Source organism: Typopeltis vanoorti, chromosome 17 (genome assembly GCF_054136105.1).
Source record: "Typopeltis vanoorti isolate ZY-2024b chromosome 17, IOZ_Tvanoo_1.0, whole genome shotgun sequence".
NCBI lineage: Eukaryota > Metazoa > Arthropoda > Arachnida > Uropygi > Thelyphonidae > Typopeltis > Typopeltis vanoorti.
This window is the reverse complement of record NC_143565.1, coordinates 55,182,700-55,201,029: the sequence shown is the minus strand read 5'-3', so window position 1 is coordinate 55,201,029 and position 18,330 is coordinate 55,182,700. Positions and strand designations below refer to the sequence as shown.

The window sequence follows — 18,330 nt, the reverse complement described above, 5'->3', positions numbered from 1 at the left end:
CATTGTGATGGAATGTTGGATATAGCTAGAGCAATATTACAAATATTTAACAGTTGTTTTCAAAGCTCTTTTCCTTCAGATTTAATAGCATATGCTGTTATTCCTTCATTCCAGGTACTTTCTCATTGCTTTGAGCTTTTTTTAGTGCAGTTCCAAATTCTTGCATTGTAAAACTTACACATAATGGGAAGTTCTTTTGGATTATCATTTCTGGTAAAGCATCGGTCTTCACTTTCGCTAATGAATTGTTTAATAGTTTTTCGAAGTCGTTCTTCCATGTTAGGAGTTCATTTTTGTTTTCAGGTATCTTGCTGTTTTTTTGCTTTTATTCTTAGTCTTTTGTGTTGTGATGAACAATTAAAATTACTTTTACTAAATATTGTTAGTTTGTAGAGTTGTGACTGCCTTTATGGCTCATCTGCACGTGTTAGTGTAGTATTTTGCTGCGTCTATACCATAACAGTTATTTATTTAATTATATACTTATTTTTTGGTTCTTGCTAATATGCACATGTTTTGAAACAGGAAAAAATCTTAAAATATGAATTTTTCAAATATTCTTACTTTATCTCAATTTTAGGTGCCAGCTCGAGAAAACTTTGCAGCTGCATCGACCTCGAAATCCTGTAGCACCTAAATATATACCTCGTCAGACTCAACAACAACTTTGTCCATTCCATCCACAAAAACAACCTCAAGTCAAAGAATTCAGTGAACAGACAGTATGGAATGCTCCAGTTCTACAAAATGCATATGTTTTATCCATTGAAGATGATGTAAAGACTAGTGGAACAGATATATATGGTATTTTTGTCATCATTATCACTGTGTTAGTTTAATTTTTAATTATGTCTTAGCTGTTCATTTAAAGTAGTTCATTATAATGTGCCAACTAAAAAAGATAAAATTCCTTCATTATTGCTACTTGGCATCTGTCATATTCCATTTAACTTATCCTATTTTGGACAGACTACTCCATTTTAAAATGTATTTCAGAACACAAATCTTATATTCAGCTGATTTAAATCACCTTGCAAAACATAGAATTAAAGACACTAGCCACAGGATCCTTTGGAATGATGTAAAGTTGCTACATAGAAGCGTCTACAAATTCCACCTGTTCAGATGCTTCTATATAGCAACTTTACATCATTCCAAAAGATCCTGCTGAGGTCGTATTGTCCCATTCTAAACCTCAATGATCCATGTATTCATGCCCAAAATTTAAAAAATTGTTATTAGCAGCAGCAGCATGAATACATACTGCATACATAGGAAAGTCATTTTGAAGGAATCTAAAATTTAGCATGCCTGTTTGAATGAGTAGATAGCATAATCTGTTGTCCACCCAATAGATATGAATTCTGCTGCAGACATGGATTGGATGTTTCTGAAAGTCTGGATGTTAGATGAATTTCATTGCCTGTGTCTTCATCCCTGTTTATTAGAAGCATAAAGTGACTTGGGGAAAAAAAGTCCATGTTCAGGCTTTTGAGCAAATTCTGGATTATTTAACCCTAAGCCCACATAAATAAAATAAAAATATACATTTATGGTATTTATATGTTTCCATTTATATGTTTCCAACGTAGATGTTTCCATTATGAATCAGCTAAAACTGATTCATAATGGAAAAATCATACATTCATTTAACTCTTTTTATCTATAGAATTTTTGGCTATATTTCATAGCATTATCATTACAATTATAGGAAAATGATTGCAAAAAAGAGAACATCAATTCAACTGAAAGTGCATGATATTCAAAAATAAATGAATTAATAAAAATATTTTTAAATATAAAATTAATTCATTACAATTTACAGAACACATGAATGATGGGTATTAGTCAGTATAACTTTCCAAAATTGAGAAAGTTTAAGCAGTCGTTTTTGTTAAGTTTGGATTATGAATGTATGCCTCACAGCTTTCTTTGTACAGTCTTTCCACAAGAAAATAACTTTTATGTAATACTTTGGTCTTGTTCCAAACATGGACTTCATGTATAATGTAGATAAAGGCATTCACAACTGTTCATATAATTTAGCCAGTAAAATTAAAAGACTAGAGACGGCAGATATAAGAGTTCTGAGAAAGATTATAGGCATGAACAGATGGCATCAATGGCAATATCACAAAAACGAGGGTATTAGCAAAGAACTTGATATTGTCAGCATTCAGGAATGCATTAGCAGAGCTAATCTCAGGTGGTATGGTCACCTAAACAGAATGGGTGAGGAAAGATTAGCAAAACAAGTGTTCTCTGCCAGGTTTGCAGCAAAACGACCAAGAGGAAGACTAAGATATGGGTGGATTGATATGGTACAAAGTGCCTTAGACGATAGAAATATAAGATCTGATAATGTTGGTGTCTTGACAAGTAACAGACTGATTTGGAGGAAAATTGTAGATAGGAAGTTAGTAATGATATAATTTTTTCATGTAGTACTATCATATCCTGTACACCCCTTGTGGGTACATGGCAGGAATTTGATGATGATGTGTATTTTTTTATTTAAATCAGTATCTCCTATATTCAATCTTTCTAAAAAAAGAATTTCAATCCTTATCTTCTCTGAAATATAATAAAAACATAGTTATGACTAAGGCCAACAAGGATCATGTAGTTGTAATTCATGATAAGAACAGTTATTTTAGAAAATTTAAATCTTCTGCTTCAAGATCATTCTATATACAGAAGCACTGATAGAAACCCAACTCGATCACAAATCAATAAACCTAATAGCCTTTCGGATGAAATTTATTCCTGGGTTGAAGAAAAAGCAAAAAGGCTAAAAGCCTAAATGATATAAAGAAAATATGCTGACCTATTGTAAACAGCATAGAATGTGACTCATAAACTCTCAAAATACAGTAGACTCTCGACTATCCATCCTCCGTACTATCCGGAGTCCGGATTTTATCACAGAGAATTATAATAATACAGTAATTCTCCCTGATAAAATGAGGAATACGTACTGTAATTTACTTTGCCAAGGCATTGCAAGCGGGAGTCTGCTCCAATCCTCCTACATACCGTGTGCATAACACAAGTAGAGACATGCCAAGTGTGGATTTTCCCGCTTCGTTAGTTGTGTATCAGATGTCCACAAGTGCGGAATACATTTGCCACTGATCCTGGTTACATTAGTAAATTGTTGTTTGGTGTGCTTCGTTGTTTTTTTATTAAAGATTATGAAATGGGTGATAAACGAAAAAAGGTTGTAGTGACTATGAAGGAGAAACTACGTGCTATAAAGCGACTAGACTCTGGGGTAACAGCAAAAACTATTGCTTCGGAGGTAGGAGTCGGGAAAAGTACAGTTGGAGACTGGAAGAAAAATCGAGCAGAAATTGAAAAGTGGTGTGCTGCCCAAGCTAGTAGAAGTGGAATGAAAGTAAGAAAAACGATGCTGAAAGGTAAGCATAAAGAAGTTGAGGAAGCTTTATTTTTGTGGCATGAACACTTAAGAGGAAAAGGCTTGCCTGTTACTGGGCCGATATTGCAGGAAAAAGCATTGCAATTTAAGCGACAAATACATGTAGAAGGAGAAGATTCAGAATTTAATGCCAGTGATGGATGGTTAGATCGGTGGAAAAAACTATTCAGTATTTGCCAGATTACCATAAGTGGGGAGGCTTTATCTGCTGATAAAGAGGCTTACCTTTGTTCATAGACTATCTTTTTAAGCTTATTGGAAAGGAGGGAATTTCTGGGGAGCAGTTGTACAACTGCGATGAGACTGGTTTAAATTATAAGATGCTCCCTACAAAAACACTTGCATCAAAAAAAGAAGCCGCTGCACCAGGATACAAGAAAAGCAAGGAACAAGTCACCATCTTGGCTTGCAGTAATGCAACCGGCAACCACAAGCTTAGGCTTACGTTAATTGGAAAATCAAAGAAACCTAGAGCATTTAAAAAAAACTGAAAAATCAGGAATCACTACCCCTATATTACACACATCAAAAGAAAGCATGGATGAATTCAGAAATCTTTAAAACCTGGTTCCAAAATGAATTCGTACCGACTGTAGAAAAACATTTCAAAGACAACAGTTTGCCGAGAAAAGCTGTGCTGCTTCTTGACAATGCACCTTCGCATCCTGCCAATGACAAACTCACAGATGGAGACATCAAAGCTTTATTTTTACCACCCAATGTGACTGCTGTTTGTCAGCCGATGGACTAGGGCGTCCTTGAAATGCTAAAGAAAACGTATCATCAGCGTCTTCTCAGTTCATTGATATCAGTGATTGGTAATAATGAAGACTACGTAACCACTCTGAAAAAGGTTGACTTGCTAGATGTCATAAGGTGGTTGGCCGAAGCATGGGAAGAGATTCGAAACATATTACTTGTAAAGTCTTGGAAAATTCTTTTGGACCATGAAGGTGGACATTTCAACCTCAAACCCGTGTGTGAAATCGAAGTGGAAGATGAAAACGATAAACTTGTTTCGTTGCTCAAAAATGTACCGAGCTATGACAATGTCAATGCAGAGTACATTACAGAATGGATGTCAAACGATGAAGTTGATGAAATAACTGACAACAATATTGTGGAAATGGTGACACAGGGGAAAAAGAAGAGGAAGAGGAGGCATCCTTAGATGACAGGAAAAATCTCATCCCACATTTGGAGGGGTTCAAGACAATTGAGGCAGCGCTGCAGTATATTAGCGAGCAGGAGGAAGCGATGCCAGCTGATATCATCTGCTTGCGTAAGTGGAGGGACATTGCGTCGCGGAAGAGGGCTAAAAGGGTGAAGCAGTCATCTATCAAGGACTTTTTCAAAAACTAAAAACTGTAAGTTTTGACTCTTTCATCTTAGGCCTACCTTTTCACATTTGTGTGAAAAGGTAGGCCTGGAACTCCGGCCTGCCCTTCCACCACATTAGGCTGGATAGTCGAGAGTCTACTGTATATCTAACTTCTCTCTGCATTTATAGGAAAATTGCTTCTTTCATAAAAAATTCAGTAGATTTTAAGAATAAAATTTCAGGATTAACCTTACAACCCAGATCTTCTAATAAGTTTTGATAGTCTCATTCTCTACAAATATCCCTCTGACAGATATGATTGAATTATTTTGCGATGAATATCCTATTACATTATAAAATTATTTGACTTTGTCATTAATTCAGGATATTTTAGCTGCCAGAACAAATTGTACAAACAGATGGAAGGAACAGCCATGTAGATTTCTCATTTCCCCAACTTTAGTTAATTACTTTATGGGATGTTCTGACAGCATATTCTGGATGTTTTTTTTTGGTACAGATATATTGATATTTTTGCTGTATGGAACTCCTCCTTGGTCTAGCCTTCATGAATTTCTTGAAAAAATTAATTCAATAAATCAGAAGAATCAAATTTACCTTGGAAGTAGAAGATGACAATTGTCTTTTTTTCTGAATGTTCTGATTTTACATGAAGCAAATGGGAATCTACAGTTCTCAGTATATAGAAAAAAAAGTCAAACTAGTAAATACATTATTTCATTGATTCTAACTCACATCATCCTTGTCAGAAATATGGTGTAGTCAAATGTCTAGTAGATAGAGTTCATAAAATATGCTCTACAGATTTTCTAAACAAAGAACTGTCTGTTTATCAAAAACTATTAATAAAATAATCAATAATTATAGTCATAACTTTAATCCACCTGAAGAAATTTCCAGAATTTGTATTCCATATGTTAAAGGACTTTCAGAAAAAATAGCAAACTACTTTGACAGATTGACTTACTGTCTCTTACCTCCTTTTTGTCCAGTTCATAAACTTAACACCTTCCATATCTCTCTCCTAAAGACAAATATTCTCCTCTTTCTTATCCTGGAGTTGACAGAATTCCCTGCTCTTGCAACTTAAGTTATTATGGACAGACTGGTCATTCTGTAGAAATTTGTCTGGAAGAATATCACAAATATATTTCACTAAAGAACCCAGCGAATCTGATTTAGCATGCTACGCATTATCTACAATACACAGGATTCATTAGAACAAGACCAAAGTATTACATAAAAGTTATTTTCTTCCGGAAAGACTGTACATAGAAAGCTGTTAAGCACACAGTCCAAACCTTAACAAAAACAATTGCCTTAAACTTTCTCAATTTATCAAAAAGGAAGTTATACTGACTTTGGGAAGTTATACTGACTAATACTCACAATTCATGTGTTCCATAAATTGTAATTAATTAATTTGATATTTAAAATATTTTATTGTAATTTATTTTATTTTTTTTTTCATCATCAAATTCTTGACATGTACCCTCAAGGGGTGTACAGAATATGATAGTGTCGTGACGTTCTATTTTCATGTTATGTTCTAAATCTGCCATCTTGGTTCAAGTCACTCTTATAAATAAAATAACTAATTGCGAATTGATCACCGATCCAAAAGTAGGGAAATTTATAATTATACTGCGCCACCCTATTTTTAGATTAGTCTATATAAAATAGTAGGATCAATTCTTAATTAAGTTAGCAGTCTCCTCATTTATTTAGGCCGAATTATTTACTACTCTACTTGGGGTTCTCGCAAGATTCGAATATTTATGAACGGTGCAATAAAAAGGAATTCAGGCAATCACAATATTTAGATTAACAAAATAAAACATTTAATATATAACATATAACAAGTACAAGAATTCTGCTTTAAAATGAAACAATACAATTAACTTAATACATCCTGCTAAGTCACTTATGCCAATTCAATGTTCTAAACTTTCACATACAATTCACAGCTTCAAAATCACAAGCTTTCTTAACTCAAGTTAATAAAACGAAACTTCTTATTTAAACAGTCTCCAAATATCTATCAGCTGTATTTAATGTTTAAAATTCACAGGAAGCACTAATATTCCAAGGTAGACAATATTCCAAGCAATCTTATTTCGGACTTTGAACCTCGAAGATATGTTAATGTTAGAATAAACAAACAAGTATGACTACACTTACCAGATACAATCTTCAATACATCTATTAATTGTGAGCACACTTATGAATTAACTTATTTACGTTAGCGGAACACATTAATAAAAATTCTTCAACGATTTTAGCTGAACTACTGTTAATTGCGCTTCACTACTCAAAAAAAAAAACACATCAATAAGGCACTGATATCTTTCCTTGTTTACTTTTCTGAAACTAGTTAATTTCAATATAATTCTTCTCAGGGCAACATAGAATTAAGACGCAATCCTAGACTAACTGGAACTAATCAGAATTTTTCATTGAATGTCCAGTTCTTTATTTATCCGGATACGGCATTAATTTTCCTTTACAACACAGCTCACTTCACTTGCAGCTAAGTATATGATTCACTATGTTCTGGCTCACTTCTAAACGCTATTCTCATGAATTTCTGCCCTAGAGAACTTATACTTTTCTTCAACTTCTTTTGCTTGTATCCTACCTTCCTTCCTGCTCCGCAAAAACTTCCTCTCTCTTCTAATTCAAAATCTTTTTCCTATCTATCAAATATCTTTCCTCTCCTTTTTGGTTCCAAGGTCACGCACTCTTCGACTCGTGTTGTTTATTTCATGCGTCTCCATGACAACGCATGAACGTAAATATTTCGCTAATGTAATACAACGCTCTACTCTTACGTAAGTGATTACATAATGTTAAATTTTCACAAATAAGAATAAATAGAATATTTGAGCTACTGCATAACTCTAAACTTCTGTAACAGAAATAGAGAATATTTACATTTCAATTAATACGCAGTTAAAATTATCAAGTACAAATTCTATAATATTAACATAGTAATAAATAAAATAACTTAATAATATTTGACACAGTATTTTCATTATTAATACATATATCTTTGATTAATTAATTTAATATTAGACAAAATTAAGGTAGTTATATGAATATTTAATTGTAAAATAAGTGATTTACATTAAATAATATTCACAAGTTTTGCCTATGTGATGGAAGATCATGTTGGATTCTGAAACAAATAATAATTACTTCAATCTGTATATAATCAGAATCCAACAATAGTACTACTTGAAAAATTTACATCATTACTAACTTCCTATCTACAATTTCCTCCAAATCAATCTATTACCTGTCAAGGCTTCAACATTGTCAGATCTTATATTTCTATCTTCTAAGGTACTTTTTACTGTATCAACCCACCTATATACCCCAGAGGTCTTCCTCTGGGGTATTTTCTTGCCAACTTGGCCAAGAACACTTGTTTTGCTAATCTTTCCTTGCCCATTCTGTTTAAGTGACCATACTACCTGAGATTAGCTCTGCTAACACATTCCTGAATGCTAATAATGTTAAATTCTTTCTTAATACCCTCATGTTTAATATGATATTGCCACTGATGCCATCTGTTATGCTTCTAATCTTTCTCAGGACTCTCATATCTGCAGTCACTACTCTTTGGTCAAGAATTTTATTTCTAACCCAGCTCTTAGATCCATAAGTTAAAATTGGTTTGAACACTGTCTTGTATACAGCTAATTTAGTGTTTTGACTAACTTCTCCCTTATTCCATATAAATTTATTCAGTTGACTTCCTACCATATCAGCTTTGTTGATTCTCTTGTCTATTTCCATATTTAATGAAGATGGTATGAAGATGGTTCTTCATTCAAAATGCAGTTGATATTTTCAATGCTTCTGCCTATTTTCATTGTCTTGTTATTGCTGATCTTCGTACCATATCTATTACAATTATTCAGTTTAGTCAGGGAATATCTTGCAGACTTCTACTGGATTTATTTAGAAGTATAACATCATCTGCTTAAAGCAAAGAGCTGACATTAGCATCTCCAATTTTGATATCAGGTTTAATACCACTTTTCTTCATAATGTGATCCATATAGATAATGAATAATAGAGGGGAGAATGTACATCCTTGTCTGACACCAGATTTAGCATTAAACCATCTTCCTGTACTTCCTTCAATTCTAACTGATGACTTACAACTCAAATAAAGACTAAGTATTGCTTGATATAATGTCCCATACAACTGTAGCACTTTGAACAGCTTTTCTCTTGTCACCTTGTCATATGTCTTTTCTAGATCTACAAAACTTAAATACAGATCTTTGTTATATTCTCATGATTTCTCAACTATTTGTTTTAAAGTGAAAATCTGATCCTATCAGCCTCTCTTTGGCCTGAATCCAGCTTGTTCTTCATCAAGCTTCCCTTCCACAATCTTTCTCAACCGTTTCTAAAGTATACTTGCATAAATCTTACCAGGAGCACTCAGTAGAGAAATACCTCTGTAATTCTCACATTCAGTTTTATTTCCCTTTTTATATATGGGTACTATGAGAGCTCTACTCCAATCATCTGGAATTTGTCCCTTTGTCCGTGCCTTCTGAACTATACAGTGCAGCCACAGTAAGACTTTTATACCTCCATACGTGAGCATTTCTGGTCGAGTATCATCTACTCCTGCTGCCTTTTCACATTTCAAAAGTTTGGTGGCTTTTTGTGCTTCAAGTATGGATATATATTCCTCATTGCGTGCTGTTGAGTTTTTTACCACCATGCTGTCATGGATTGTTTCATTTAGCAATTTTTCGAAGTAATTACTCCATACATGAAAGATACCTTTTTCTCCAGTTTTCATGTCAATCCACCATCATGTTACCTTTATCATGTCTAATTCCTTTTATAGCACTCTTTCTTCCATTTCTGAGCTTCTTCAATAACCTCCAGAATATCTTGCCATTTTTTGATATTTATTTTTTCTTACCAAAATCTTCCCATGACTTTTGGGTATCTAGTTTTGCAGTGTTTAGACAACCTCACTACATGTCTCTCTGGCTGCATTAATCGATGTTTTCTTTAGGATTTGCCACTGAATCTCCAAGGTTTGTTTCCTGTTCTGAAACTGTTTCATTTTTACTTGAAGAATGTTTGTGTATTTTAGTCTACGGTTCACATCTGAGAGCTGCTCAACTTTTATATGCTTTAAAACTTTCTTACATATTCTTCTTTTCAATATGAAATTCAATTTTATCCTGTTCAAGACTAAATGGTAATCACTTCCAATTTCAAATCCTCTGTACCCTCTAGTGTCCTGCACCAGTGAGAAAACATCACTATCAACAATAACATAGTGAATGAGACTTTTCTTATTCCTTGTCTCTTCTCTCCATGTGAATTTGTGCACATTTTTTTGTTGGAACATTGTGTTAGTAATAACTAGACCATGTCCTGAGCAGAAATCCAACAGGTATTTGCCAATTATATTTATTTATTATTATTTTTTTTGTTTTTTGGATAGTTAATACAAGTGGTGCTATTCTCCTGCAACCGATAGTGCATAAATCATACGTTTTCAGTTGAATGGATGTTTTTTTTTTTTTTTTTATTGATTTCCCATAATTGTATTGATAATGGCTATGAAACATAGCCAAAAATTCTACAAATAAAAAGAATTAAATGAATGTAAATGTTTCCAATATTAATTAGTTATAATGAATTTTTCTGCTTCTCGATTTTTAGATCAAAATAAAAAAATAATTAAAAACCTCATTAGCTCTAGCTCACGCATGCTACTAATGCACTATAAATTTAGAACCATTTGTGAATTGGATTGCATTAAATTCCCGACTTTGTAATTTTTTCAGTTTCTTTTTCGGCAATTCAGCTATCTCCTGGTACTGATATTTCGATAAACTGAACATCCTTGTTTTTACTTTTTTCAACCACTGTTATATCGGGTGTATTGTATTCCAAACTTTTATCAGTAAAGTTTTTTACCTTGGGTATAATATATGTTAAAGTTGCCAAGCTATTTTAAACCTGGTTTTACTCCATTTCCCAAGTAAAAGTCAGTTTTATGCCTGCAAGTCTACAAAACCTAGGTGACCCGCAAAGTAGTGCAAGTCAAGGCAACTCATTGCAAAGGTGGAATATAAGCCTGGCTCCCACTGATGAGACCTCAATAAAGGTCGAAACCGGTCTGGGTAGTGGCCCCTTGCCTTTAATGCATAGCATCATACATCTCCTCAAGGAGATGGGCTTTGCATTAAGGGTAAATAGTAAGAATAGTGATCAGAGCTTATTCCATCTTTACCATGAGTTGCCTAGACTTGCAATACGTGCAGGCGCAAACTTGACTTATTTGTTTGTTTGCTTACTTGGGAAATGGAGTAAAACTAGGTTTAAAATAGCTTTTCATCTTTAACACACACACACATATATATATATATATATATATATATATATATATAAAGCAAGTGATATAACCACAAGAAAGAACATACTAGTAGCAGAGTTATGAAGGTAACTTATGTTCTTATATCCTCTTAAGTTCTTTCTTGTGGTTATATCATTTTTTGTTCTAGGTGTTTAGGTGTTTATCAGAACTTTTCATATCCACTCCCCATACACATATATACATACATATATATGTGTGTGTGTGTGTGTGTATGCTCACTACATGCAACATTTGATATGTATTACATTAACTCTCAGATTCTTATAAAATTTGACTTTTAATTAACTTTTTTTATATTAAAATGGGTACATAGTTGATCTGAGAAAATCATAAAAAAATTCCCTTTTTTGTGTAATATTCATTCTGTAGAATTCTACTTTCTGATTGTTATGGAAAATTGGATTAATTTATTCTCATTCTAATTTGGTCCTTATTCCACAATATGTTATCATATTGTGCTGGGTGATACCATTGATTATCTTGACATTTCCACTTTTGTTTCTAAATCTTTTAGGTACTAAAGAGGTATCTAGTTTAAAATTGTAATCATTGAAAAATTTTGGTGATGATCTCAAATACCAGTTATCAAAGCCTTTTCACTTTGTATGTCATCATCAAATTCCTGATTTGGCTATTGGATTTAGCTTTTTTGACCGACATAACCACTAAATTAAACGAATTAAACCTAGAACTTCAGGGTCCCTGAAAAACAATTTTTGATATGATTAGTTCTATCAATGCTTTTAAAGAAAAATTGAATCAACATAGTGAAGCTTGAAAATAACAATTTATGTAATTTTCCGAATATGATCACACAATTAAGTAGTTCTGCTTTTGCTAATTTCAACGGAAATAAATATATTGGTGAAATTTGGAAAGTAATTGCAGAATTTGACGACCGCTTTCAGGATTTCAAGAAACTTTAGAATGTAATTCTCTTCATGAGTTTTCCATTTGATACCACGTAAAGCCAGAAATAATAGCAGAAAACCTTTCCTCTGTTTTTGATATGCATATTCTTATGCTAGAAGAAGAAATAATAACAATAAGAAATGATGTTTATGTCAAAGCGAAGGCACACGAAGAAAGATTTTGGAAATATTTACCAGAATGTAAGTATTCAAACTTAAGAAAATGTGTGGAAAATATTTATGCTTGTTTTGGTACGACATCTTGTGCGAATCGGCATTTTCACAAATGAATATTATTAAGTCAAAATATCGTACCACATTAACAGAATTAAGTTAAATGAAATTAAATGAAATTAGCATTTTGGAGTCATGTTTGAGAAATGCATTGATTAATTACACACCAAATTACGCAAAAATTGTAAACTCGTTGCAGTGGAGAATAAGTAATACTGGTTCATCAGGAAGTTCAAAATGAAATGTTTATTTTAATCAGTGTGGTTAAAAAACTGCAATATTCTTTTAAGCATTATAACTAATTAATATTACGATAATTATAATAATATATTGTAATAATAATAAATAATATTACAATAATTTTTTTTTGTCTAAACATAAATTAGAAATCATATACCTTATACTCCAATTTTGAAAAAGGTAGATCGCAGTTATGTCTGTATGGACAGTGTAGATCTTATACAAACATTAGTTGACACCCCTATATTATAGGATAATAAGGCAATTGAAGTCATCAGCCTCTTTATACAAGTAGCCAGTCATGAAGTTCACAGTCATACTTTATTTGCTTACACTTGGATAAAGGATATAATTTCTTGACATCTTTATCATTCATTTTTGATTGAATGATTGAAATGAATTAATAGCAGCATTACATTTCAACAGAATAAATTAGAAGTTTTATTAAGTCTGTTGATTTCCATTGAAAATCAGCAGATATAATATATATATATATATATATATATATATATAATGCATACTTGGGACATACTGGATAATGAACTAATGTTTTAGTTATAAAACTTACTTTATTTAAGCCAAGGGAAATGTAAGGGTTGCACTTCAGACAAAAATTGCAAGTAAATTCTAACACTCAAAAGTTATGGAGATCTTTTCAATCTGATGGAAAACAATTAACCAAAAGTTCAAAAAATCTGGAGTTAGTAATAGGACACTATATCAGGTTTTGGTTTCTCCAGATATAGAGGCACCAGTGTAAAAAACATTGTAATTAGTTTGTAGCATGCTGGGAAGGGGGGGGGGGCTTGGAAAATTTTATGGTCATATTTATATTATCCATACTGCAAAATTTAGTGTGCAGGTATAATTGATCTGGAGGGACATAGGTGAGCAAGATCCCCTGTTGAACAGCATTAGCAGAATCTATAGCAGTCATTTAGTAGTTGAGCACTTCAAGGTAGTGTAGAGGTTTGGTGTTGATGGTTCACGCCATTAATTTGGAGAGGACTGAGATGAGAAAGAGATTGAGCAACACTTTGAAAGTATGAATCTGTCGCCCTTCTTGGGAATAGGCTGGACATGGGCTAATTTCCAGAGTGAAGGGTAGCCCGTGGAGTAAGAGAGCATAAAGAGGTGACATAAGAATAGGAGTCAACTCTGGATGAAAATCTTCAGGACAATTGGACCATCAGAGCCAGGGGACTTTTTGGTATCTAATTTAGATAGGATTTTTCTGATCATTTCCTGGTGAAAGGTCAGAGGAGGCATTGAGTGTCGGGTGCTTGGAATGATTGGGAAATGTTTACCAAAATCATCTCTCCTTGCATCATACTTTTCTTCAAATGCCAGTATAGATGATTTTGGTAAACATTGGCTTTCTCTGTTGGTGACTATGCAGTTCGTCCATCTGGGTGCAGTAGTGGTGGGAGCAGTGTTAGGCAAAAGTTGGTTTGGGCTTTGGTGGTAGTATGCTTGGTTCTTCATTTGTTCAGCCTTGGTGCATTTTTTGGAGAATCAAGGTTTACTTATGGAATGGGGGATATATGCTTTCATTCCAGAGAGGATTATTTGAGTGATGCATTTAGTGAATATACTTGGGGTTGGAAGACCGAAAGCAACAATCCAACTGTGGGAATGAACCATAGAAATCCAGTCATCCCACTTGGTTTCTTATAATGCCAAATGACTCTTGGTTGAGAATGGTTGTGTGGCTGTTGCTCATTGGGAGAAGAGATAAGCACAGGGTTGTAGTCTGAATTACCCAAGGTAGATACAACCTTCACAGTATATTTATTATTATTATTATTATTATATATTTGGAGGGATTGCTAGTAAGGAAGAAGTCTAGAGTATTTGGAGAGTGGTTGGGGTTATCTTGTACTCTGATGGAGTGAACAGTTTTCATAATGTAATTTGTGATGGCAAATGTCTCAGCATCTCTATCTGCTTGGTCTGTTCAGCTGGAGAAGGAAAGCTAGTTGGTATGGTATATGTTAAAATCACCATGGAAGATAACCTCACTGCTAGGAAAGTTGGACTGAAGTACAACAGCTTTCAAGGAGAGGAAGTCTAACTTCTGAGTAGTGGGTGGCATTGGGAGTGTGTTATATAGCATATGAAATTGACAGAGTGGGGAGGAGAGATTTTCAGCCATGATTGGGAGATTCTATGTTGAATGCTCTCTGGTATGGTATGTCAGAGTAAATGTATGTATGCACAAACACTGCCCTTGATTCCAAAAGAGTTTGAAGAATGATTATGTGGGAAGTTCAGATGAGTAGTTCTTGAAGAAGCTGAAATTTGTTAGTCTTTTTTTAAATGTTTTACAGTGCCAAATATTTAAAAAAAAAAGACTAAAGTGAAATGCATGTACTGTCTAGTAACTTGATGATTAGTGGTGTTTTGCATGCCAACTTGTGCATTAGATGTTTTATGACAGAGGTCCAGACATGGTGTGAGATCAAAGGTTTGATTGGTGGTGCAACTTGTTCAAACATCTTTGCCAACTGAGTATACTCATTCGTGTGAAACATGAATGAGTATACTCTGGTGAAAGGATCTGGTGAAACTTAATGTATGAACAAAGGCTGCTGGCTAATACCAGAAAATGTGACTGAACTACAGGAATTCAGTTTCTGTAACCTTGTGAAGCCAGTGTGTTAAGACTGTTCTGAAGGCTTGTGGTAGTCCAGCACACTGTTAAGTATCTCTAATAAATTGTCCACTCATCATGTATGTGTGTAAAATAAAGCTGAATAATTAAATATCTTTTGATGTTTTGAACCTTTTATAAGTTTTTAAAGTTTAAATATACTAAGCTTATTCACAGCATCCATTCATTTATAAGTAGATGCTGTGATATGGATTCACATTAGCTTAGGATGTATAAATTTCTATTTTATGCAGCAATGTATAAGCTAAACAGTATTTAGTACATGTCATATCATCTAGATAAAATTTGCCAAAATGTGTTTATTAATCCTAGTACATCATCTTTCTAATCTTATATAGTTAAAATGTATTCAGAATTTCCAGAATGATTGTATTGTTGGAAAATTTTCTTTCAACATTGTTTAAAAAAGTTCTGATGAAAATAAAAATTTGTTAATGTTTTCTGGGTGATTTGTATAAGCATGATGACTATTTATACCACTGAAAGCCTTGAAAATCACAGCTTTAATGTTTTTAATTCAGTTACTCCTGTTTTGTTTACAGGTACAGCAGAAAATGTTATATCTGAACATGATAGCCAGTCTGCTGATGAAAGTGGGAAATCAGAAATGAAAGAAACAGCCAATATAGTTTTGGAACTTACTGATCAGGTAAAGTAATACTGCATATTTTATTGGTCATTGAACTGTTCCTGGATGCCTATTGACCAGTATCATAAAATAATTTATTTTAATTAATAGGAATCTTAAGTTCACAAAAAAATCAAAATATAATTACTTATATGAATGATTATATCTGGTCGTGCTGCACAGTTATTTGATTAGTTGTACCACATTTATTGGACTTTATGCTCCTATCAGACCTTTATTTAATTCTTGTATATCAACTGTTTCCAGATGTTTACTCAGTTTTTTCTATTTATCAAACTATTTTGGGTACTCCCATCTGAGACAATGCTGCATGTGGCCATATCAGCATTAATTGTTAAAGTATGTTTATTGATCCATCAAGATGCTTTTATTCCTATAATCAATTCCTTCTCAAAGTCACTCAGTTCATGACCTTTGCTTATTATCACACACCTGAATGCAACTTCTGAAGGCAGTCTACTGCCTTTTTGAGTAATAAACACAGTATACTTAGGTATATTGTGTTTACCACTAAATGTTATATGATAAGAACAACCAAAGAGTTAATTAGATTAGTATGTCATAAAATAATCACTTCAGTAGATGTAAAAAAACAATATTGTTGCATAATCATGAAGGGTTAATCCTGGAAGTAACCATGAGTCTTACAAAACCCTTTTGCAAGAACTAACAGACTACTATTGAATGCCCTAACTTCTCTTCTTTTCCATGGGACTAATTACAGAATATTGCTGTCAGGAGCTAGACAGCCATAGGTGGTGTCTAGTACATGAGTTTCTCTGTTGTTGTTGTTTTTTTTTTTTTAGGGAGGGGGGGGTCATTTCATTTTCATTCGGTAAATATCTTAACTATTGAGGTAATGGTATAGCTTATTTCATTGAAATAATAGCTTATTTTGATATTTAAATTTAGATTTAATAGAATTAAAGGAAGTTTTGTAATTTTAGTCTTGAGTTATTTCTCATGGAAATGGCATAAATAATGGCAAACTCTACATTCCAGCCTTTTGATAATAAAGTAATAAAAAAAATTAAGATATAAGATAGTCCATATTTTTAAAATGTTCATGCAATAATTTTTTTTTCTCTATAGTATGATTCATGATTTGTACCAGGCTTTCTTTAGCCTGCAGATCATGCCAAAACTTTTTTTTTATTTCCAATTTATCTTGTGATGTGTGTTTGTGTGTGGGCACTCATGTCTGTGTGAATGAATTAATTCATATATGTTGTGGGTATTTGGTTACGTTTTTTGTTGATTTGGTTATAACTTATACAGTGGTCCCTGGTTATGTAAGAGGACATAGAGAATATCTATAATCATCTTCTCTTGCCTGATGTGTAATATCTATTGCTGGTTATAGTTTCTAGTTTAATTTCTACAACTGGATTATGTTATTGCTGAAAATGTAACATGCAACATTTCATATGTTTTTGGTTTAAACCAACACTAAATATCATTTTGTTTCCTAAGTCCCAAATAATTGCTGATCCATCCTTATTCATTTAATATCCAGGTGGATATCTACTAACAGTGCACACTACAAGAGTTTAGGATTGGACATTTAATCAGAAACCCAGTCACTTCTCATTCCTTCAAGGCTGCATGGAGGAGTCTCATCCCAGTTATCTTAATTTGTTTGTTAAGTGATCTGTATTGCTTAATATCTCTTTGGCACATGAAAGGGGCAATATCTAGATTTATCTCTCATAGAGTGGTACGCGTGATTGGAATGGATTGCCATTGGCTGTTGTGTATGCAAGCAGAAGTGTGAAGGAATTCAAGAATTAGTATGATAGCTGGTGTGTGTGTGTGTGTGTGTGTGTGTGTGTGTGTGTGTGTGTGGGTGGCCTCCCTCAATGAGTCCCTAACTCTCTGGAGGGCTCTGTTAATAATAATACCAATATACTATATATATAATTACAGTGTAATTGAATTAAGGAATAAATTAACTTGCAAATACTGGAAAATTTGTAATGTTTGTACATTACTTGTCAGTGTTTATAGGCTCGTATAAAAATAAACAGCCAAGAATTATTCTTGTTGTAGTAGGTGTAGGAATTTGAAGTTGGTAGATGATGAGATGATGCACTTCAGTTCTGGGAAACATTCTGATACTTATGTTACACTCAGATTTGTATTAAACCTTATAACTGGAGATACACACACACACATTGGCCTGTTTGGCCGAATGGTTAGCATAATCACATTCCGGCTATGGATTAAAATCCTGCCTTGAGCATGGAAGTTTGTGATTGTCTTTCGCCTTCACACATTCATTCATTCATACAAATATATATGCACTCTTCCAAGATGGACTGGGTCACCATAAGGGGGGGGGGGGAAGTAGACCCAAACCTCCCATAATGGGAGAGGCCTTCACCCTGCAGTGGGGAAGATACAGCCTGAATATC

The 18,330-nt window shown here is 33.5% G+C and overlaps 1 protein-coding gene across 3 annotated transcripts in view; it reads left to right on the top strand.

The window, feature by feature from the left end:
- Window positions 1-18,330, top strand: part of LOC150097405 (uncharacterized) — a 181,073-nt gene that overhangs the window by 127,508 nt on the left and 35,235 nt on the right. For all 3 annotated transcript variants that reach the window (XM_090406761.1, XM_090406759.1, XM_090406760.1), the window contains exons 9-10: window positions 581-804; window positions 15,810-15,916. In XM_090406761.1, the coding sequence (XP_090262887.1) occupies window positions 581-804; window positions 15,810-15,916 (331 nt within the window). The remainder of the gene's footprint in view (window positions 1-580; window positions 805-15,809; window positions 15,917-18,330) is intronic.